At 30.0% G+C, this 25,817-nt stretch overlaps 1 protein-coding gene and 1 long non-coding RNA gene across 4 annotated transcripts in view; one reads left to right on the top strand and one right to left on the bottom strand.

Moving 5' to 3' along the window:
* Nucleotides 1-12,424: 12,424 nt before the first annotated feature.
* On the top strand, nt 12,425-12,754 carry LOC136797289 (uncharacterized). The gene is made up of 2 exons (XR_010845145.1): nt 12,425-12,478; nt 12,554-12,754. It is a non-coding gene; the product is annotated as an uncharacterized lncRNA (long non-coding RNA).
* A 2,301-nt stretch (nt 12,755-15,055) lies between these two features.
* Nucleotides 15,056-25,817, bottom strand: part of LOC106678258 (uncharacterized) — an 18,112-nt gene continuing 7,350 nt past the window's right edge. For 2 of the 3 annotated variants that reach the window (XM_067053458.1, XM_067053457.1), the window contains exons 4-7: nt 22,362-22,496; nt 20,321-20,458; nt 18,447-18,476; nt 15,056-16,242 (exon numbers count right to left, since the gene is read on the bottom strand). In XM_067053458.1, coding sequence (XP_066909559.1) covers nt 16,046-16,242; nt 18,447-18,476; nt 20,321-20,458; nt 22,362-22,496 — 500 coding nt within the window. In that variant the 3' untranslated portion in view covers nt 15,056-16,045. The remainder of the gene's footprint in view (nt 16,243-18,446; nt 18,477-20,320; nt 20,459-22,361; nt 22,497-25,817) is intronic. The other variant, XM_014416676.3, reaches the window with a different exon arrangement.

Below are 25,817 nucleotides of genomic sequence, written 5' to 3'. Positions count from 1 at the left end.
TCTATTCCTGTAAGGTATATTATCAAATTCCATACCAATTCCTCAGTTGTTGAAATTTTTGATTGATCGAAAACTTTATTTGGATTGTAATTTAAGTTAATTAAATAAATTATTATGATACAATTCAAAATCAAACTTTTCCTCAAACAAAAAGGAAATGTTGACCAAATGATGAGGGAAATACTCGAGAATATTTACCATATTCGCTTCTCCGAATCCAGATTAGTTAACAAAAACTACATAAATCTTAAAAGAAAACAGCGAAATTAATCATAGCATAGTTATGTTCATGTCTAAATATAGGTTACAGAAATACTAATCAATAATGAGTAAGAACTGAATTGAAGTAAACAAAACTATATTTTTCTCTTGTATCAGATATTTTCAGTAATGTAATTTTCCATTCTCAGATTTGACCTTTGGTTTAAAAAAAAAGTGTTTATACTAAACTATCAAATGGCTCGATCTAATCTCCCATAGTTTTTATTAATATTATCACAACAGAAAATAAATTACCAAATAGATAAAAAAAAGAGTTGCTATATTTCTCTGGTTATTAATAAAAGCAGTTAGATAAAAATAAAATAAAATTTACTGGAAATTGAATTAATAACAAAATAGCTATAAAATGGAGACAAAAATTAAATAAAGTGTTTATTTTATATTTAATAATAAATAATAATTTATTTAGTATTTAAGAATAAAATTAAATAAAGTGAAAGTCACTGCTTTGTTTCATTAGTGGCACGACTAAAAAAAAAGTTATATTTTGAATCAAACGTATTTCAAGGATATTATTGTAAACTGGGGTTACTTTCTCTACTGGGGTTGTATTATTAACTATAAGGACGTGTGGGTTGGGGCGCTCGGTTCGGAACGTCGTGGGTTCGATTCCCACCTGGGGCAGTTAAACATTCATTTTTCGACGATCCCGAAGATCTTGACACTCCCACCTAGGTTAGTACGCGGCGGTAACCTAGGTAGCCGCCAGGGGTTGGCAAAAAGGACCACTGGGCCCACTTGCCGGACTTGTTCCCCCACCAAATACCAGTACCAGTACCAGTACTATCGACTATACCGAAGCTAGAAGGGGTCAAAGTAATAACCCCAGTCTAGGGAATACGTCAAGCAAAATATAAAAATAATTTGTGTATGAAGCGCGCCTTCAACTTAAGGTCTTGTTAGAGATAGTTAATTAATTTCGATTAGTGTCTATGGATTTAAATGATGATGATGATGTGTGAAAAGATGTGGACATACTCCATGCTACCTTTTTTCTACTTTCTCCGCATTCCAATGCTTCTCTCTCCTCCTCTGTTACCTGTCTCCAGGATGCACTCCAGTCTCTATTCACTCTTTGTTTTTTCACTGAATAAGACTGAAGAAAGAAAGACTGCTTGTAGAAAATTACGGCTCTCTCATTCCTCAAGTCTCTGGTCTCATCTTCTACCCACAGAGGGTGTTAGAGGAAGTAAGTTTTGCTTTTCGCCACAAGGGGCGCTAGTAGTGTCTACTTTATGGAGCCCCCATTCACATTAACATGTTAAACTAAAGATCATGCACGTTGTGTTAAATGTAAAATGTTTTACCATGTTAAATATTATAAGTATAGGATTGTGAGCAGCCCTATTTAAAGTCATGCAAAATGTTAATTGCATAAGAGCTCCTAGCGTATTTTCTGAGCAACTTGTTTTATAACCTTTTCTTCCAAAACTTCATGTTATTGTTTAATTCTAAGCTTTTATTAAAGCAATTTATTACAACATGCCTAAAGTAAGTAAAAACTAGGAGTTGTATAAAAGTTTGGCCTTGTTGATCTTCTGACCTGTGAGGAAGAAAGTCAAGATGAGCTAATTAAGAACTGTCATTGCATTATTATTATTGTCATGTATTGCTTTATTAGTTTTAAAAACATCCAAAACAACATTAAAACACAAACTACGAGCAAGTAACCTAACACGACAACAAACAAAATGGTGACCAGCTTAGCTGGTCTGTTGCGTTACGTCATTCTCCATTTAACAGACCTATTAACAGAGTCTCAACCATGTTACATGTTATATCATTTTAACATGGTAAAAAAATCTAAAAAAATAAAAAAGATATATTTCTTCATTTAACGTGTTAAACTAAAGATCATGAATACCCCTATTATAAACAGTTATGAAATAATTCTCGTGTATAGTCCTCGTTTGTCACATGCGTTTGCTAAAAAACGCGTAGTGTATACATAGCTTATGACTAACGCATCCATTCACCTGCCTAATATTACGGGACATGAGAAATATAGCAAATACCGAGGGAGTACGTTTTCTTTATAAAAAAACACTTAGTCATTGTTGTAACGGCTTTTTTAATTCTTAGTTTGACCACCATTAGCGCTGTATCCATTAGGCGTTCGATCTACCAGGGAACAGTTCGTTTTTATTCTTATTTTGTTTTCTTTCCCCTTTCTTTATTTTACTCTTTCCCCTTATTTTCTCCACTTTTATCCATTTTCCTTACCCGCGTTATAAGTTTTGTACACTATACTTATAATTTGCCTCTTTATCATCTATTATTGTTACATATATTTTCTTCCTCTCATTTTCATTTTCTTTTCATATTTAAATTTTAAATTAATAATAACTAATATGTTAATACTTCTTTGCATTATATAACTTTATTTTTATTTCATTTCCTTAAGTATGTTATTGTACCCACTTTTTCAATTACCTATGTATACATTTTATTTCCCGCTTCTCTCATCACTTCACATTATTAATTCTATTTTGTAAAATTATTCATTTTATGTGTAAAATTATTCTGTTTATACTTTCTTTTTATTTTTCTATACTTACTGTGGTTGTTATCTTGTTTAGTTTTTAGCCCTGAAGAAGGCTAGAAACTCTAGCCGAAACGTCGGCACATTAAAATAAGTTAATCGTACTTATTTGTGTTTTTCATTGACCGCACCCCCAACCATCTCCTCATTCATCATCCACGGTCAACTATCTCTCATAATTATAAATACCGAGGGAGTATATTACGATGCTAGACGTCGCGTGGTAATAATTGGTAATTATAAATAATCAAATACAAAAATAAAAAAAAAATGCGCCTCATATGGAGACATAGATATTTAAAAAAACAAGATACGATAAAATTTGATCGGCTGATCACGTATCATTCTCAAGAGACATGTAAGACTTTTATTTTTATTAGAACTAAATAATTAGATAAAGATAATAGTTGAACTATACGAGCCAATTAATAATGGTTAACATTTCTGCGCCTCAATATTTCGCAGTATCTTCTTCATTACATGACCTCGTGATAGTTTAAAAAAAAAAAAAAAAAGTATTTATAACAAATATATTACGTATTAAATAACAATAAAAATGTCTGAAAACAGCAGCTGAATCCTGGAAATGATGGATTCCTGCTATCTCTAATACAAGTCAACACAAATTTTGTATCTGAATTCTAAGGGCTAAAGACTAAATCGATACACAGGTTTTATTTCTTATGATATTCCAAGATTTGTTTTAGAACAATTTGAGCTTAAATAATGAAAAAATACTACACTAAATATGTTTAGTCAGCGTGTTTTTGAACATGCAACGTTTTTTTTAACGAACATCTGAACCAATGTCTGTCCATCTCTCAAATTATGACCCGTAGATCCCAACAAAAAAGTCGAAGCCCACCTAATACATGTATGTAGGTATGAAACAGCTAGACCGACAAGTACAATTCCAAAAGTAATAGAAATTTACGAATACCTGAATTAAAACATAAGATATATTTTTCAGTGGAGCAACGTAATTTCTAGATAGTCTTAATAATATTACACTTTTATATATGGATGAGTATGAGTTAAGTATTGGCGAAAGCAAACTGTCAAAAAAGAGAAGAAGGAATAAGATCTAACTCGCTTGAACTGCTGTAAAACACTGACTTTATTGTGTTCGTTACATCTGTTATATACCCTCGATCAGCTGATCTCCTCAGTCAGCTGACATCGAAATAACAGCTGACTCATACCGTAACTTATGATATCGCTTATATTTCTAGTTAATTACTGAAAAGAAGAAAACTTACCTAATGTGAGAGCTCTCGCAGGGGTAAAATAACATATTTATATTTTATTTATTGTCCACTTCGACGTTTAACACACCTTCAATCCAATCTTCCAATCAGTCACCCCATGCGATGTGGCAGGGCAGGAAAGGCTCCAAATATTTCTAGTAGAATTCTAATGTCGTCTAAATACTAATAAGTATTTATTAAATAAATCAAAATTGTTTTCTTGTATAGTCTCAACACTTTTTATTACAACAATAGTCCAACGTTTCGGCCATTTCAGCCACCCCCAAGGACAATCTAAACATTTAACAGCTTATATTGTATATTCATTTGTAACATTTATAACAACAACATTATCACTAATAATATAACATACCTTCAATATAAATTCTCACCTCACATCAAAATTTAAAAATTGTTTTCCAGGCTATTCTACCCAGACCATTAATTATAAGTCAAACACACCCTATGAAAGGTCAATTATTAGAGAGTCATATTTATTATTAATAAGTTACCTATTTTCTAAAAATTCATAAATATTTAAAACTTTTAATTTTCAATTAATCCACATTATCACTATCATATAAACAAACTATTTATAACCTTCCACTCACTCAGGTCAGCCTTGTTTTTAATTTAATTTAAATTGCATTTTGGTCTCATTTTGTATTTATTCCAATTATAAAAATTCATATTCATATCAGATAAGTATTTCACCGTATACCTTCAAGTACCATTGCTAGAAAAAGGTAATATCCAATCTGAGTTAAGTAACCATATGCAATGCAACCTATCAATTGATTGTTTCTAGAGGGATACGAAAAAGAAACAAAAAAAAAAAACATTTAACACAAAAACTATTGAAGCCGACCACTTATACATTTAACTAAATTGGGCCTTTCCAAACGTGTCAAGTAATATAAGTCTTGCCCGTCAACTTAACCTAAAAATTAACCAAATTCTAAGCTACTTGTTTACTTACAAACTAAATTCTAACTTACAACTTGTTACTAAATTCTCTTTTTACATATGCTTAGTCGCTTAAAATTAATAAAATTTAGTCTTAATAATAAAGATTCATTTGACGGGAAGAGTTGTGAACAATTCTTCCATTTACCTGACTAAGCTTTTTTCAAGTTACCTTATTTATCCATTACGTTTTGGCCAATCGCCATATCATGAGTCATACACCAATTCACAATAACTAATTTCACATTATTCATATGAGATAATTATTGCTCACCAGCTTAATTAATTACCTTACCATAACCATTTTCTATAATTTCGAACTTGCTACACAAGCTATTCTCCTTATTTAGTACACTTAATAAAATCACAACAATAATTATTGATGAATACTATTATTAAAATTTTTAATAACACGTTTAAAAAAAAAACCTAAAACAAAACACAATTGTACCTTGATTCTATTGAGGTTATACTGATAATGTTGATAACAAATGGATTACCTCCATGCCTAATTTTCTACCTCTATTCATTACTAAAAAGAAATTTCTATCAAATTCTTTATTTAACTATTGTGACAATTCAGCATTCTTAAATTACTATTATGCAACATAATACTATGCAGATGTTTCATTATTTTATGTCTAATTTGATGGCACATACCTATTGTCATGAGTAAAGAAACATTGAATCCTAAACCTTCCAATCCTACATCACCACCCTTGAAGAATGGTGCCAAAACTGGAGGATTAAAATAAATTCCATCAAATCACATTTACCCTTCGTCGTAAACCCATGACTTTCTGCCCCACAGTATCCTTTAATGATATCCCGCTAATTCCTGTAGGAGAGATCTGTTACCTAAGATTTCACCTGGACAAACGACGGACATAAAATCCTCACACAAGTCTGAAACGACAGGAAACTGCACAACGATTCCGACTGGTACAGCACTTACAGGACAAACGGTCTAAACTTCCAATCCATTACAAAAGACTGATCTACATGACTATTATAAGGCCTATCTCGACATACGGAGTTGAGCTTTGGGGCTCCACTAAACCATCAAATTCCTCCAGAATCCAATCCTTACAGTCCAGAATCCTTCGTAAAATCCTTAATGCTCCTTACTTCGTCACAAATCAAGTCATTTATCAGGACCTCTATGTCCCATATGTTAGTCAGAACCAAATACCGATCCTTCCATGATAAACTTCCCAACTCGCTTCTAACCTAGCTTCTCCTTCTTTATACAGATATAAATAACAAAAAATAAATTATAAAAAAAAATACATAACAGATACATGTAGATCGGTCTTTTTTAAAGGATTGAAAGTTTATACCGTTTGTTCAGTAAGATCTATTCGACAGGGGTAAGAGCAACATTATTAAAGGAAACTGTAGAGCAGTCGGTCGCTTAAAATTAAGTTAATATTTAATTATCTACTTAATAACTTAATAAGTGTAAAGCAGCAAGATTTAGAGTCACTATTGGCATGTAGTTTCATACTTTCATACTGTTGAAATATTGCATGTACTAGAGATATTGTTAGTGGGCCTTTAGAGTCCCGTACACAATCGATAGTGACAGTTGCTAAATATGATAATATCGATGCGACAGAGAGGACTAGACATAGATTACAGCTTGACCCTGACTGACCCCAGCTGATGGAAATTGCCAGAGATGCGACGCCCTGACCTAGTCGACCTCTACTCGATATTAATTGCCCTCGAGAGCGAACTAAATCGTAATATCTTCGCACGCCCTCTGCAGGACCCGCCGCTATTCGGGCCAAGTACACAAGGTTCCGATCCAGTGCAAATTGCAGGCTACGGGACCTTGTCGTATCAAAAGGTCCCTAACGTTTTGCAATATCCTTCTCCCATTCATGAAAACACTAATTTGATACTTCTATAAAAGGCTGACTGATATATTGCAATTAGCTGCACTTAGACAGGTTTCCATACAACGATTTTTAGTTACGAAAGAGCACCAAACGTAAGGCATTGATATCTATATAATATGACCGATCTTATCTTTACTTAATGTTCATCTACAGCACACTTCACCGACAGCTAAACTATACTTCAAAAATGGTATTAAATTGAAGGTATGTTTATTATTGGAGGCTCTAAAGCAAATAATAGTCCGTGAGCCCAAGGGAAGAAAAAAGGCAGTTAGAGTTCACCCCAATTTTTTATTACTTTGATGAAAACTATATATAATTACTAGTCAAAATTGATGAGTCTGCTAAGTATAGGTAGGGGGAATAAAAAACGGCGGCTGTTCCAGAACGTTAAAAAAACATTAATTTTTAATTGGGAGCACTACATTTTTAAAACTACCAACAACACAAGAAAACTTAAGAGAACATCATTTAAAGTAGAGTAAATTTCCTAAAATATGAGCCCAAATAGAGCTAATTACGTTCAATAGTTCTTAAAAATCCTACAACACCTACGAAGAAAAATGTTTATAAACTTCTTTATAGTACATTAAACTATATTTTATTTGTACTGGAAGAAGATAGTTGACCGAATTAAGTATATTGTAGGAGTATGGTCCGGGTGGCGGTCGATAAAGGTATCAAAATAGTAAAAGAAAACTATTTATTGTTAACCAAGGTTTCGCCTCATTTTACAGACTGACAACTTAGTTGGCATCAGAACGTCATTCTTATCAGCCCTCACGAAGCCCTGCAAACCTTGGTTAAAAATAAATAGTTTTTTGTTACTATTTTAATGCCTTTATTGACCGCCACCTAGACTATCTTCCTCCTATCTTTTATTTGATAGTTGGCAGACATCTGTACGTTTAATGGCTTCTGAAATATAGTTTTTCATGAATCAAAACGTTTGTTGGAACAACTAGAAATCATTATGGAGAGGAAAGTCAGGTACGATCTAAATAAAATAAAATAGTTAATAACTTCTTCATAATTAGAAATAATATGGTCAATTATTTATATATTTAACTACAAATCATCATCTTGCTAATTTATTTTGTCAAATATATGAAAACTCCTTCCAACTCCTACGAAACGTCGTAAACAACTTTGGGTCACATTATGTTATCTTTAATTCAAATGCTAATATACATCTATATGTCTAATAATTCCTGAGACATAGAAATCCAAAAAAAAAAATTACGAACTACTGATTTTTCAGTACATTTTTTATCAAATGTTCCTTTTTAAAAAGCAAAACGTCGGGTAAATAGATGGTTAAACTAGTTTAAATTTGAATGCTAATAGACATCTACACGTCTAATTGTTCCAGAGATATAGATTTCCCAAAATAAAATCACAAAATGCTGATCTCTAGTTGTTCGGGCAAATTCATTATTCGTGTACAAATATCATAAAAACTACTACTCCCACAAAGAAAAACGTCATGAACCACTTTATAGTACATTAAATTAGCTTTAATTTGAGTTCTAATAGACATTTGTACATCTAATAGTTTTTGAGATATAGATTTCCCAAAATGCTGATTTAATGTAGAGTTCCCAAAATTCAAATGTAGATTCAATTCAAATGTAGATTTCTCAAAATTCACAAAATGCTGATTTCTAGTTGTTCGAAAATTCATATTCGAAATGTCATGAAAACTACTATTCCTACGCAGATAAAGGTCTAAACTACTTCATAGTACATTAAACTAGCTTTAATTTGAGTTCTAACTGACATTTGCACGTCTAATGGTTTTTGAGATATAGATTTCCCAAAATAAATTAACAAAATGCTGATTTCTCGTTGTTCGGAAAAATTCATATTCATGTACAAATATCATAAAAACTACTACTCACACAAAGATAAATGTCGTAAACTACTTTGTAGTACATTAAATTAACTTTAATTTGAGTGCTAATAGACATTTGTACGTCTAATGGTTTTTGACATATAGATTTCCCAAAATAAATTGACAAAATGTTGATTTCTAGTTGTTCGGAAAATTCATATTCATGTGCAAATGTCATGAAAACTACTATTCCTACGCAGATAAAGGTCTAAACTACTTCATAGTACATTAAACTAGCTTTAATTTGAGTGCTAATAGACATCTGTACGTCTGTTTCTGAGATAGATATTTCTCATTATAAATTCACTAGCTGGTGATTTTTCAGTGCATTCGTTATGAAAGGTAGCAATTTAAAAAGCTGTATCTCGGGAACTATTGAACGTAGATAGCTCTATTAGAAGAGAATCAAGATGAGCCAATTGAGAACTGTCATTGCATTATTATTATTGTCAGCCATTGCTTTATTAGTTTTAAAAACATCCAAAATAATACTAACACTATCAAAACACAAACTACGAGCAAGTAACCTAACACGGCAACAAACAAAATGGTGATGAGCTCAGCTGATCTGTTGCGTGACGTCATTCTCTATTTACCAGACCTATTAGCAATCATGATATATGTTATATCGTTTTAACATGGTAAAAGAAGGAAATATTTCTCCATTTAACATGAGTTTTTCTATTTAACACGCTTTAACATGTTAAACTAAAGATCATGAATACCCCTGCTAAAAGAAGGAAATATTTCTCCATTTAACACACTTGAACATGAAGAAACTAAAGATCTTGAATATCCCTATTACAAATTAAACGATAAAGTTGATCATTGAAGAATTTTGGTGTTTTATAGCATTTAGAGTTTTTATTGCAGTTTTTTACAGCACGAAAATCCGGCCCCTAATTATAAAATTATTGGATACATAGTAAGTGAAAAAAATAAACCAATAGAAGAAATCGATTCGTAAAAAAATTAACATTTATGAAATATCTGCAGCGTTCCCAGTACTGAACCTTTCTTACTTCACTTCTTGAAAAGCAATAATAATGAAAAGTATTTAACAAATCCACAGGTCAATTAAAAAATAAATAATCGAATCAGAAATAGTTCTTGGCAGATCACCATGCTAACAAGTTGCGCCAAGGTTGTCTTTTAATGTAATTTTAGTTCAAAAGGCATTGAAGCCACGCGTGTCATAGGTTGTGTACTATTGTTATATTGCTATAGGGAGGGATGTTTACTCAGCTGACGCATAACTAATGCGTCATATCAGCGTTGGCGTAATCTGACACTACAATTATAGCATCACGCTATAAGGTCTGCAGTTTCAAAACTTGCTCCATCCAAATTTTGAAAATTTTCATAAAAGCTATAAAACTTCCCATTGACATACCTTTTTCAAAAAAAAAATATTTGTTCTTTGTATCTAAATAACTTACGTCCATGATTATTTCACTGTAGTTTCACTAATTCAGTGATTTTATGTTGCTGGGAATTTAGAGTATTTTGGATGAAGCTAGTTTTGAACCAAACTGGGGGATTAACCACCATTTTCAATGCAGTACAATGAATAATAATAGGGGTATTCATGATCTTTAGTTTAACATGCTAAAGCGTATTAAATCGAAAAACGTATGTTAAATAGAGAAATATTTCCCATATTTTACCAAGTTACTTTTACCAACGATATGACATGTAACATGGCTGAGTCTGTTACTAGATCTGTTAAATGGAGAATGACGTCACGAAACAGACCAGCTGAGCTTTCTCGAATTTTTTGTTTTTTCTTTTGTCTTGTGTTTTGGAATTTTTTAAAATTTTATCAGTAGTCAAACATTTACACTTCTACTTTTCACTTATTTTAGGCATGTTGTAATAAATTACTGTAATCAAAACTTAGAAGTAAACAATAGCATGAAGTTTTGGAAGGAAAGGTTACTAAATAAGTTGCTCAGAAAATCCGTTAGGAGCTCTTATGCATTCATCATTTAACATGACTTTAAATAGGGCTGCTCACGATGATATACTTATAACATTTAACATGGTAAAACATTTTACATTTAACACAATATCATGAATACCCCTAATATTGGAAGAAAAGAGAGATACAGTTTAATTAGTATAAAAAAAACGATACCAATTTTTTTTTTTTTGTGAAAATTCAAGAGAAAAGGTGAACAAACAATGGAAGTAGAAACGCATCACTTTGAACGCAATTTTCACGGTATGGATGCGACATCGTCAACAAAACATTGATGTTCAATATTAATTAAAGTATCGATGCTTACAAAACATCGAGTTTTTTGAACATCCATTTCAGTAACATAAGGTCCGTTCCAACAACGACTTGTGACTATCCAGAACTTCACTGAGCATGCGCAGTATAGGGCTTAGGAGAGAAAAACCAGTACTACGCATGCTCTGTACAGTTCCGAACAGTCACAAGTGGTTTTTGGAACTAGGGATGCGATATCGGAAGCAAAGCATCGATGTTCAATATTAAAGTATTGATGCATACAAAACATCGATACCTACAAAACCGCCAAAAATACATCGATATTTTTGAACATCCATTTCAGTAACATATAGTCCTTTCCACAACAACGACTTCTGACTATCGAGAACAGCACGGAGCATGCGCAGTATAGGATTTAGGAGGGAAAAACACGTACTACGCATGCTTTGTACAGTTCCACTCAGTCAGAAGTGGTTTTTGGAACTAGGGATGCGACATCCACAACAAAACATCGATATTTTAAAATATCAATGTTCAATATTAAAATATGGGTTCTTACAAAACAATACCATATATATAAACAAACAATAAATCGAAGTTTTTGAACATCCATTTCAGTAGCATAAGGTCTGTTCTAACAACGACTTCTGATAATCCAGAACTGCACGGCACATGGGCAGTATTGGCTCTGGAAGGGAAAAACACGTACCACCCATGCTCGGGACAGTCAGAAGCGGTTGTTGGAACAGACTTTTAATTTATCTTTATCCCGTTATTAGCGTGAAGGTAGAAAGTACTTTCTCATCCCACCACATTGTTGATAGGAATCCGTTTATACAGTTAATTCTTTTTTTTTATTAAGTTACTTTTGTATTTAAAAAAAATGAAAACTTGAGACAAACGTAATACATCGACTTCAAACATCGATGTCAATGTCGCATCCCTAATGCAAACGCATCGTTTTGAACGCAATTTTCACTGGAAAAAAACTGGTCTTGCTCTATACTGCTTGGTGATTTGATGCAGTGCATCGATAACTAGTGGAAAATAAAAAAAAAATCATTTAAACAAAATGCGGATGGGACTGGTTTAGAAGCTACAGGCCTCGTAAACAATACACAAAAACACCTATGATAAACAGAGATTTTTGAAAAGTTAACTGTTAGCAGTTTCTTTGTCCTAACTTATATTTATGAGTCATTTTCAAATTTTGGTGGTAATTTTCAAATTACAGAGCTCTATAGTAATGATAAACCATCTGAATGTAAATTAGTATGTTTTTCAGTTATAATTCTTGAGGCCAACATATCCTTATTTCCATGCCTTATCATTAATTGGTTGTTTTATCACTCAGATGTTTTAAAAAGCTGAGGGTGAGACCTTACTAGTTAATGTTACAATTGTTAAGTTAGTTTTTAATTAAATTGTAAAAGAAATACAACAATCACTATAACAATTTTTAACACTGTCGCCATGTTTTAGGTCTCTAGACTATTTTTGAAACTCCCAACAATTTATTCTCAAAAAGGCAAATTTTCTGTTGAAAGGTAGATCAGGACATAGCAAAAGGAATAATAAAACAAATCTTCAGTGGGTTTCAGGATGTGAAAAAGAATGGAAAGTGCAGGAGTATTTTTGTTGGTGGTATTTCCCTATAGCTCAATAAAATCAATACTGATAAGACTTATGGTTTGTTATTGCATAGTTTCATAGTATTTTATAACCTCATTACATATATCCTTATCTCCTTTTTTTTTTTTAAACTTCATTTGAGAGTGCACAGATAAAAAATGATTGATCGCTTGCTAGCCTCAATTTAAATTCTTATAGGACTAAGAATTCAAGTCTTGGGTTTGCCACTTGCCACAAATCCAAGCCTTGTACAAACGCTTGGTAAACAACGGAAACAACAAACATTCATTAACATGCTTGTCTTGTATCTTTCAAATTAAAAGCTTCTGTTAGTTCATTTAGATCATGATTAAAAAATTTAACAATGTTTGTTTATATAAGGGGTATTCATGATGTTGTGTTAAATGTTAAATGTTATAACTAGGGGTATTCATGATGTTGTGTTAAATGTTATATGTTTTACCATGTTAAATGTTATAACTATAGGATTGTGAGCAGCCCTATTTGAAGTCATGTTAAACGTTAAATGCATAAGAGTCCCTAGCGGATTTTCTCAGCAACTTGTTGTATAAGCCTTTATGTTTATAACCTTCCTTCCAGACCCTCATGTTATTGTTTACTTCAGTTTTGATTTAAGTAATTAATTACAACATGCCTAGAGTGAGTGAAAAGTGGAATTTGTGTGAAAGTTTAGCTTATGAGTGTCTTATTGATCTTCAAACTTGTGAAGAAGAGAATGAAGATGAGCTAATTGACAACTGTATTGAAAGTCACAACAACTAATATGGCGGCGATCTCAACTGGTCTATTGTGTGACGTCATTCTCGATTTAACTGACCAAGTAACAGACTCTCAGCCATGTTAAATGTTATTTCGTTTTACCACGGCAAAAGAAGGTAATTTTTTTCGATTTAACATGAGTTTTTCTATTTAACACGCTTTAACATAGATCATGAATACCCTTATAATATGTTACAAATAAAATTTGATAATGGCATTTTATATTACACTTTATCTTGGGTTTTATTTTCATTACAGATGTGATAATACTAGAAAAGTGGGAATTTTTCAAGTTCTTTTAATAAGAATAAGATTTTGTTAAGTCTTCTGCATATTTATGTTGAAAATGGTTTATGAACAAAACATTAAGACTTAATAGTTCTTTTTTTGTTTACCCCATGTTATCCTATAGATAACCGACATTTTCTAACCAAATCCAGAGGGCTGAATCTCCAAACAGTAGAAAATGCAACTAAATAAAAGGGCTGAACATAATTGTAGATTTTAAGGTTACCGAGGTAACGCCTCAACTCACTCAGCCACATTGGCCTTGCTAATCTGAAACCTATGATGAGTAAAGATGATAAATGAATGGGATAATGTTTTGTATAACTGAAATAACAAATAAGTAATTGCAAAATTAAATTTTCATCACTCCCTCATATTATCAGGAGAAGTGTTCAATGTGAGGAAATACAATTATCTACTGGTAGTACTATAGCTATATAACCTGGGCTTATCTAATAAACCTCCACCTCTCTCCCTTATCCCAGGCAAATATTCCCATCTTCTTAAAAATCTCCTCCATTCATCCAGCCACCTCAAGTGGGATCTTCTTGTAAGCATTTAGAGACTGGTTCCCTGGAGATACGTCCTATATTATTTCAGCCTACAGCCTTAGATCATGCGGAAAACACATCTCTCCCATGGCAACAGTTTGCTTTCTAAGGCCTTAGATATCACCCAGGTCTTAAAACCTTTTGAGGTTTCCTGAACCCAAATAAAGTTCCAAAAATAGTGTTTATCAACAGCCTAGCTCAAAAACAATGGATCATACAAAACTAAAATTACATATTAAAGGCAGGTATATGTTTGGAAAGTTAAAGCGACTTTTTCCATAGAATCGACCAACAGGAAGTACATCTTCAGATCTATTTTCTGTTGCCTTATTTACATGACTTTTGATCAGGTGACACAGAAGATGAAGGACATATTATTTCAGTTAATTTTTAGAGGAAGAGTGAAATATATTGTATATAATGTTATTAGAAAAATAAATTTAACTTACTCCTGGTTCCAGTGCCTGATAATTAAAAAAATGATAAATTATATGTTTTGTTTTTTCCAATTCTAGGCACCATATAGCAAAAGAAATATAATACTGAAACCATTCTAATGGTGAAAACACAAAACATCTGAAAAGCTGACTCGATAGTTTGAAAACAAAAAAGATTAAGAAGGCTTATGCATGATCCCAACTTTTATCATGATAGCAATTTTATATATATAGTATACAGCTTTTTTTAATAGAAATAATGAGTAAAAGTTTTTAGGCAAATTAAAAAAAGAATATTTAGGCACCACCATTTTATTCAAAAGAGGACAAAATCATATGAATTTTAGAAAAAAAAACAAAAAAAAAAAACAACATAAGAACTGGCTTCTCTAACAGTACCTTAAACAGAAAATGAAATTTACAACTTGTATATTCACATGCCAAACTGTAAATAAAAATAATAATAGATATATGAAATTAAGAATATAAAGAAACAAGGTACTCGAAAATAACTTACATTATATTTCAATTTCATTACATCTTTCCGACTATGGATTAATAAAAATAAAAAATAATACTGTTGAGTTTCATAAACATTTAAATTTCTTCAGTTTAAAATATAATTACAATTCCTTAAATCCATTAATACAAAAATTATCCATAACATACAAAGTATCCACCATAATTCTAAATTACACAATAAAACTTAAATATTATTGTAAAAGGAACAAATAATCTAGACATTTATTTGTTACTTATTACAGAACCATATAATATTAACTTCAATGACATATGCAACAAAAAACAAGCCCCACTTATATTGCAAAAGATTGTCAAAAACTTTTTTTTTTTTAAACATTTTTCTTAAATAAAGAATAAATGATACATCCTAGATCATAAAAACTGACAGACCTAAGACTAAGTCAAATAAAAAAAAATTAACTAAATTACGATCTTTCATTATAGCCTGGTTTGAAATAACTATAAAATTAAATTCAAAAAGATACAAAAATACATTTACAATGAAAATTTTTAACAGGCCATACAATGTGCAATAAAAAATAAAGTATAACATTTCCAAAACTGAATACACTAAAATATATAACAAACACACTTGCATAATATCCATCACTAAGTACACTAAACAATGTGTATAAGCGATCAATACAAACAGTACTTATCAATAAAAAAAAAAAATATATTGCATACATTAGAAAAATATCATAAAAATACAATTAGGGGTAGTGAAGATTATTCCATACGTGATTTGAAGATTGGAAAAAAGTTTACATAGAAGTCGGAGACCAGAAGTTCATTTCCCGGAGTTCAGACGGCTTTGCCCTGAGCGAACGTGCATGCTGGACCAGAGATGTTTCATGATCGTTCAAGTTTCTTCGATGGGTGTGAGACAAATCGTCGGAAGAGCCGTCTATCGAACCTGCTTGAGGCGGTGTCGCAGGACCAGACATTTTATCAGTTGAACCTGTAATTAAAAGAAACAATGTGCCTCCATTAGCAAACATAACATTTGACTTAGTTTTATTTTAAAATACAAATATTTTAACATTAGTACACAACAAAGAATTTACAATTATATATATATATATATATAATAAGTCAACTAGGTATCAAAATCAGATTTACATTATACTATAGAGACAAGACCAACTTTGTTCCTTGATGACTAAAACATGTGCCTGAATTTTTTTAATCTGAGAACATAAATATTTTTTATTCTTTGCATGAGTTAAAAGCTTCCTTACCTCTGATAGTCAGGAAGCAAATTTATAAGTTTTTTTTTTTGTGGAAAATAATTTAAATATTGATGCATATAGATGCCATATGGAACTTAATGTTTCTGACAAAAGCCTGACAGTTTACAATCCTCAGAATCCTCTAATCTATTTTGCTTTATATAGAATAATTAATTTAAATACAGATGAAACTTCTATATAACGGACACTCAAGGAGAAGATGATTTTATCCATTATACAGAGTTGTCTGTTAGGAATGGATTAATATAAGAAGAATACCAAAAGTGAAATTAAACTATATCACCTCATAAATCAGGAAAAAAAAAAAAAAAAGAAACATAATAAGATATTATACTATTTAAAAAAATAATCGACAAATTTCGTCACAAACATCATTTAATAGGATACAAATTTGAAAATTAGTGGACGGTGTGACAAACTTAAAAAGATCACACTGTAGTAATTTTTGACAATGGACCAGATTAGAAGAAGTTTGGCGTGTCGTCTCAGAGAAAAGTCACAGATGGCCAACAGCCAACAGAATAACTAGATATTTCTTTAAAAATTAAATTAAAATCCTATGAAGGGTATGGGATCCAGTACTTTGTGAGGAAGTACTGTTTCTTGAACAATGGTTGTGCAAGGAGATTTGTTCATGATCACACTCAACTCCTACCTTATGTTTTTCTCTAAGGGTATCTATTTTATAAAGCCAGGGAGGATCCCAAACCAATATAATAATATATAAAGCCGGATTCAAACCTGGGTCTCAGGGAGTAAGTAGCAGAGCGCCTAACTCACCGAGAAGGTGTCTATTCTGGATTACATCCATATTTTATGAATTGTGTCTGTTATAGAGAAACGGAAAGGATTGGGGAATAAAATTAGTGTCCACATCAGGAGGGGTTCAAATGAATTAAATTTGTACCTTGTTTGCTGGGAGATTAATATAATTGTCCGTTAAAAGAGGGTTCTGTTATAGAGGGGTGTCCGTCATAAGAAGTTGCCCTATAGTAGTTTTTAGAAAGTATTCTCAATTGTAAGAGGATTTTAAAAATATTTTTAAAAAAAGCCTTCACATATACTTATTTTCATAGATATTATTAAGGTTAGAAACAAATTATTTCTTTTTAGTTGCCACCAGGCTATGTATAAATAGTAGATATATATACATATGTCAACAATTGATTGAAGAGAATTTTTGAAAATATATTTTGTAATAAGAAATAACTGAACTAGAAATACCTTATAACTATACGACAACTAATCAATAGTTTTCTTCAAGTGGAATAGACGATGAGATTAATCGATTTAAAAAATGTATAACAATGGTGCCTTGATTGTTAAATTAGATCATTTATCACTTCAATAAAATTAATGAAAACTGGTATTATTTCATTTAGATAAACATAAACATTTTTCCATCCAGGGGAAACGGTAGCAGTGTGGTAACGTGCCAGTCTACCAACCTATAGGTTGTCAAATCGAATCCACCCGTGCTTTTTTTAAGCAGAAAACTCACTAACAACCTCCCCCAGGCATTTGTGAGGCCCGTTAGCCAATGGGTGGCACTCACAAAAAATAGGCGTGGGAGTGACGAACCCACCCTTTATAGAAAACCACGTCAAGAAACGCGTGATGTATTAGGAAATACATCGTGCAAGGATTTAGGCCTCCATGGTCTGTTGACCATTAAATAATAATAATAAAATAAACATAAACATTTATAAAATGAAACAAACTACATTTTAAAAACAAATTATCAAGAGATCATAAAATTTATCAACTGTTATCAGTATAACATCTCCACAGAAGGAAAACCCGAGTGATTTATTTCTCTCTATAGTTCTATAAAGCCAGATAATAACATTTAATGAGATAATGATATATAAGCAATTATAACAATAATTTCACTTATATGTGATCAGTATACCTTGTGACAATTCTCGCTTCTTTTCTCCTCCTCCAGAGAGCATTAAAAATAAGAAAATATATAAAAAAAAAATTGTTTTTTAAAATAGAAATTTGGTTTGATTATCATGATATAAGCTGGACAAGTAAGTATAACTATTTAAACTTAAGGGGTATTCATGATGTTATGTTAAATGTAAAAAGTTTTAACACGCTAAATAATAAAAGTACAGCATTGTGAGAAGTCCATGTAATATCTTAAATGCAGAATATTTTCCAAAATCAGAATTATCAATAAACTATTAAGATGGAGCAGATTTTCTGAGCACCTTGTTATGCATCCTTTTAATCTTTACGAGATCATAAAATCTTTCCTCCCCCTCACTTGTTCCTAGTTCCTTCTTCTAGTGCTCCCCCCCCCCATTACTTTATTATTATCCAATACCTCATTAGATTTCAAAAAAGTCCAAAACAAAACCAAATATGACCTACGAGTAACTAAGCTATCAAAACGACAACAGACAAAATGGTGTGGACATCAGCTGGTCTGTTGCGTGATGTCATTCTACATTTAGCAGACCTAGTAACAGATTCTCAACCATGTTGAATGTCATATCGTTTTAACGTGCTAAAAGATGGAAATATTTCTCCATTTAACACAACTTTTTATACTTAATATGTCAAACCAAACATCATGAATACCACTTTTATAATAATAAGTTAAAATTAAATAAGTAAAAATATAATAATTCTTTATGTGCATTTATATATGAAGTATAACTTTTAATATATAAGTGGAATACACACAAAATGACCAAGTCATATATTTCAAATAATCTCAGATTAAACTTTGAACCTTCAAATATCTATTATTAAATGGTTACAAAATGGTTCACAGGGAACATAATGATATCACAATAACCTCTTTATTGGGGTTATCATTCTGAAGAAATAAGATGTCAACTATTGATAAGAACAATCTACACTGACCTTTGTACTTAGGTTATTAGAAACAGAATGATTGTGAATAGCATACTCTTTGTTTTAAATAGTTTCAAGGATAGCCAGGTCAAATTTAGAAATATATATATATATATAACAAAAAATAACTAAAAAAAAATCTTTCTGAAAAAAATATTTTAAAAACTAATAATATTAAGAAACCAAGCTAAAAGATTTATCAGTAATTTGAATATATGGCATATTACTAATAAATTATAAAAAACAAATCCATGAAATGTCTCCATATTTTATCAAAAAATCAAAATTATCTAGACCTACGTTTGCTAATTTTTTGTTCCAGACTTTGTTCCCGGTAGGAGGTGTTTCTTATGGATCTAATGTTTCAACTTTGTAAAATTGAAACATTATAAAAATTAAACATACTTAAAGAACGATAAAAAGATGGAAAAAATAAAAAAAATTAATAAATCAGGTACACAATGTAGAAATTTTTATAATGTGACATTAAAAAAAAAAAATATGATGTGACTATTTTTATTAATACGATTATAATTAATTGTGCTTCACTAGTCATACGTATGCTGTGCATAAGGTAGTCCAATGAACTTGGGCGGCGCAACATGTTTTTCTAATGATGTGTTTTTCTCTCTAGGAGGGGATGAGGAGCTAGAAAGGGGAGTGCGCAAGCTCCTTTCCTATAGCCACCTCACTTTAGACATACTATAACACTTCTATTTAGCGATGAATTCATCATAATTAGCAACATGAAATTATAAAATATTAATGAATAACCCAATTAAAACAATATTAATTGTTCAAAATATAAGTTTGAAAGTTCCACTATTTTCATCGTAAGCTAAGGCACTACCATCCACTAAAGTAAAGCAAAAAAAAAAAATTAAAAAATTAAATTAAACATTATAAAATACGTACCAAAAAGAATGTTGGTGAAATATGGATTCTTTCTCAAGAGCTTCGGCGAAGAGAGCGGGCTGGCAGGGAGGGACTTGCTGTTCCTCCTAGCCCGTTGGCTTCTCGGTACGGAAAGCTCGTCTTTTGTACCGTTCCGTTCTAGCATGCAAAAATTATCTACTTTTAATATGTGAAAGCAAAGCCAAAAAAAAAAAAAATTAAAAAGCATCTTGGAAGTAATTATAAGATTTTTTTGATATTCCAAATTATAGCTTCCTGTTCTATATTGAATACAGTTTCAACTAATAACTAAAAGAGTTAGTAAAATTAGAAGTTATAATATTATACAGGTATTACAAAATAAAAAAAGTAAACTCTTAGTATAAGATGAAATTTATAAGTAAAAATCATGGTATATTGAACAATTCGGTTACAATTCCAACTAAATAGTTAAATTAAATAATTAAACAGTATAGTCAACTATAGTTATTAAATAGTTAATTATGCTAACTATTGAACTAAATAGGTAAAATTACAAATATAAAGAGATAAGAAAATACTAGAAAAAAAATGTATTAGTAAATAGATTAAAAAAAAAAATGAGTTCATGCTCATAACATCAAAATAAAGAAGAAAAATTTTCACAATTTCAAATTTTTCGAACAGTAATAGAAAAATGGTGCTTATTCCAAAAAAATTGTTGAATAGTAATTGATAAATGGTACCCATTCAAAAAATAATCCAAGTAAAGCAGAACAATTTGTCAAATATTTAGATAATTAAACCATAACATACAAAAAAATTAATGTTACTAACTATAGTAGAACAACTTGACTGGGTATCCAGATTAACTGGTTAAGTGGTTCTCTCTCCAGATTAACCGGTGGTTAAAATAAATTGCAAAAAAAAAGAATAAGTTTGGCAAAACAAAACTAACTAACTGACTTTGTTTGTGGCTACTACTACTAAAACCAAAAAGATTGTTTGTTTCACACTTAAATAACGTCACCTATCTAGAGATTTTTTTAAAATTATTTTAAAATGGTTTAGTAAAATTTAACTTCATGGCATATTACTATAAATACTAACCTATTAAGTTCTATTAAAACTTATCAAATTTATTGGAGTATTTAATAGATAATATATTTGGTTAAGTAATTTTCTTTTTCACAGGTATTATATTTATATAAACATAAATATTTTTTTTGTTCTTCTGGGATAATGAGTTACCTTCATACATCAATTATTTTTAATATTAATATAACATTAATAATACATTCTTAATATGAAAGTAATAAAAATGTTTTAAGTATTAAGGTAACTACCCAAAAAAAATAAAACAATATATATGAAATACATAATAGTTTTTTTACCACACTAATTCTCAAAAAAATAAAAATAAAATTGTATTTAAAATAAAGATATAACTCTCGACTCAGTGATTACTCACTGATAAGCATTTTTTCTCTCAACTATAATTGTAATATGTAATTTTTAAAATCACATACCTGTGATTAACAGTTAATTTTACTGCGATATAAATCATGAAGTGATTATTATATCAGCAAATAAAAAAAAATATTTGTGACCTAATACTTCTTCAGTGAAAAATGACTATTTAAACCCCTGAATTAAATTGAAAATAATTGATCATTTTTTTTTTCCAACAACAACATGCGTTAATTCTACAGATAAAAAAAACAAGCTTGATGCAACACGGAATAAGAGATTAATTTGTAGTTAAATAAACAGAAATGATTACTCACAAATAAAAGAACACTTGTTTATAAACAATTTTGTTTATTTTCCTTCAAAAGGAAATGTTTATCAAAAAAATAGTGTCATGATTGAAGGGACCCGTTCAACACAAAACAACAAAAAAAAAACTAGGTTAGTTTTTATGCCAAACTCTCCTTCTTCATTCAAAGCAAATAAACTAAACAATGGCATCACAGAATATAATTCTCATTGACAACAAAGGAAACAATTTAAATTTAAACATTACACTGCTTAGATGGTAAGCACAACGAAAGCAATACACAATATAATCAAAACAACTCACCAGCAATCATTTGATGCGCTACAGCAACAACGGAATAACCACAAGCGGCTCCTTCTCCTTTGAAACCGTCGTCTATCCCAGTAGACTTCAAAATATCATCACGTGGGCTGTTACGCAATCCTATTTCCCTCGGAGCTGAAAGTGAATTTCTCATTAAAAAAAATGAAAAATTATTGTTCAATAAAATAAAATTAACCTCTTTATTCAATTAATTATCTTCATTTAAACAATTAGCTAATAAAATAACAAAAAATGTTTCTATTGAATTATGACAAGGAATTACATAAATTATACCAATGGTGCCTAACACTCCTATTTACAAACTTTATGTAGCAAATAACGTTCGACAATTAAATAACTTGTAGTCTGTTTTATCTTTTAAAATCTGGGATATAATAATAAAATTGACAGAATAACAAGGATTAAAAAAAAAAAAAAGAAAAAAGAAAAATCTATCATTAAAATATATACTATCTACAGTAACTAGTAAGATTTAGTAGTTAAAGTAAAAATGTCAATTTCAAAGCTATGATTTATTTTAATGATTCCAGTCTCTTTATTATTTATAAAAACTTATCTACAAATGGAATTATACAAATCCTCTAACCATGCTAAAATACCTTGTAAACATATTTCTTTTCTTATTTTAAGTTTTAAAATCAAAATAGGTTTATTTATAAAACATTGTGGTTCATTTCATAATAAAGTAGAGCAAATATATAGATAATATTAAAAAAAGAGATATTTTGCAGTGGGAATCTGCAAGAACCTAATAGAGATTGAAGAATAAGAGGTTTCTGATAAAACATTTGGTAAAAATTAGTTTATAAAATTAGCCAAGCGTTTTGAGGAACAGAGTAATTACTTTGTAAAGAAAATGGGATCCAGTACAACCTTCAGTAATAGATGAAGCTAAAATAACCAATAAATTATAATCGAATATGTGAGATTAAAAAAATAAAACAGCAATCAATTATAGAGATTTTCTATAACAAAATTTCATATTTAAGTCTCAAGTAAACTTCAAATGAAAATTTTGTTAAAGATTAAGACACATATTATTGATATTGAATATAAAAAATATATGATATGACACAATTTCATACCAAAGTGACAAATGAACAAACAACTCGGCAGTTTTTTTAATGTTTCACCAATAGAGGTACTATCAGGACATAAATCACAAATATCACATGTAGGAAGTCCAAATCCAGCACACTTCAAATTAAAGACATATCAGCCGAAAAAAGCTAATCACTCAACAACACCTTATAATTTTTTACTCAACATTTTGGATAGTTGATATGAGATGTGTTGCATATTTTTCTCGTACATATTTTACTAGTTGATTTCTGTCTTGATGCTGCTTGAATTGGTGAAACATCAACTAGTGATTTGTTTACTTTAGACTTTCCCAGCTTCCTCATTCGAATCTTCGATTTGTGTCTCTAAAATTTGTGTACTGAAACTTCATACAATAAATTTTGAACCGATTGTAATTGAAAGCGTTACAGTTTCACAAATTACAAAAAAATAAGGCAAATAAAATTTAAAAACCATTAACAATTATTAGACTTAAAAAATTTATGATCATATTAAGATGACAGAAACCACTACAATAACTAGAAATCTAAATTTTACTACTAACATAGATTTGCAAGGATGTCTTAAGAATAACATAACGATAAATTGACAAGAAAACTTTGAGAACTATTGTTTTGATATAAATAAGAAACTAACTTTTATACAAGACTTTTAAAAATGTAAGTTCAAAACTATGTTGTTATATACAATATTTTTTAAAAGTTTTATATACCGAAGACAAAAAAAAAAAAAAAATGACACCACTTTTTCGTTATCACCAGTTAGTTTTAAAAAAAACACTTATGATAATAGAACCGATCTATTTCTTCTTTTATCTATTTCTTAACTATTTTATCTATTTATTTACAACCTCTATGTAATTACTAACATAACTCAAAAAATCTAATCTTTGAAAAATGTATTTCAAACATTTGTCTTATATTAAAAATCATTTAAATCAATATTAAAATATAGAAGAGGAATATATCATTGTGAATTATAATCTAATAATTTAATAGTACAGTAAAAAAAAATTTTATTATAAAATAAAAATCTTAGAAATCAAATTTCTCAGAAGTTAAATTTTTGAGTGATGTTTGCATTGACGCATGATATATACTCAAACATTGCTAAATTAAATAAAATAGGAGTATTGTGATGAGGAGATGAAAAATTTCTTTTAGAATATAATTTAACACTATGCGACCATGAAAATATAAAAACCGGTTTATACAATAGTAACAAGCAGCAATGTCAATTACCGAACATGAAAGATAAAATAAATAAATTGGACCAAAAAAATGCAATATAGAGGCTCGGCAAAGAAAGAATATATAAAGGTGAAACATAAAAAAAAAAAAAAAAAAAAAAAAAAAAATAGAAACTAGAATAAAACAAATCAGTTAAAGATATAAACTGAACAACATCAACAAACCATAGCATAACTTTGAATAATAAATTTAATTTCAAAAAATCCTACGATAGTAGACATGAGATAAAACACGACAAGCAGAATAATCTTAGAGCCAATCCACATAACTAAAAACTGTAAACTACAAAACTTGATTACACCTTATTATGCCAAGATAATAAATAGGTCGGACATACAAGTACAGGCAGATGGAATTAGTAAAACCATCTAATAATATATTTTCTCCAATTTAAAACATTAATATTCAATTTAAATGATTAAATATGTTTAAAAAATAAATAATAAACAAAAAAAAAAACAAAATTAAATAAAATAGTGATATATCAACAGAGAGGTAACCAAACAGCATATAACCTTAGTGATAAGTCCAAAAAGTAAATAACATTACTTAGCGCTAAAGGGACATAAGGAAGGTAACAAATATTGCTTGATATTGTTTAAATATAATGTTATAAGACTTTTTACTCAGTAACTGTAGTTTAGATAACATAATTTTTGGAATGAAATGGATAAAATCGACACCATATGGTAAAACAGAGTAAAAGTTTTAATTGTATAAAAAATATTTTATGATGAATGTTAAAATTAAATGATATAATTTCAGATTATGCAGAAGACAGTCAGGGGTGTGGTTAAAAGAAAACAAACATAGTTGACAATTACTTATTTGTCGACATTTTTCCCCACTTTATATAGCTCCATCAGGGCTAAAAAGATAAAGCGCTAATAATATGTTTCTATTTAATTAAATTTACTTATAAAATTTGATTAATCTTAATTTATATTCTGTATATTTTTGTGTTTATTAAAGAGTTAACAAATTATTTTCTTAAAAGAAAAAAAAAATTACTAAATAATTCAAAAACACTATCCAAATTATAGTCTCAAAACATTTATTTCATTCACACGTCCAACGTTTCGGCCAATTCGGCCATCTTCAG

Source organism: Halyomorpha halys, unplaced genomic scaffold (genome assembly GCF_000696795.3).
Source record: "Halyomorpha halys isolate HHAL.00 unplaced genomic scaffold, Hhal_1.1 Scaffold131.1, whole genome shotgun sequence".
Lineage (NCBI taxonomy): Eukaryota > Metazoa > Arthropoda > Insecta > Hemiptera > Pentatomidae > Halyomorpha > Halyomorpha halys.
This window is presented reverse-complemented; position numbering and strand designations above follow the sequence as displayed.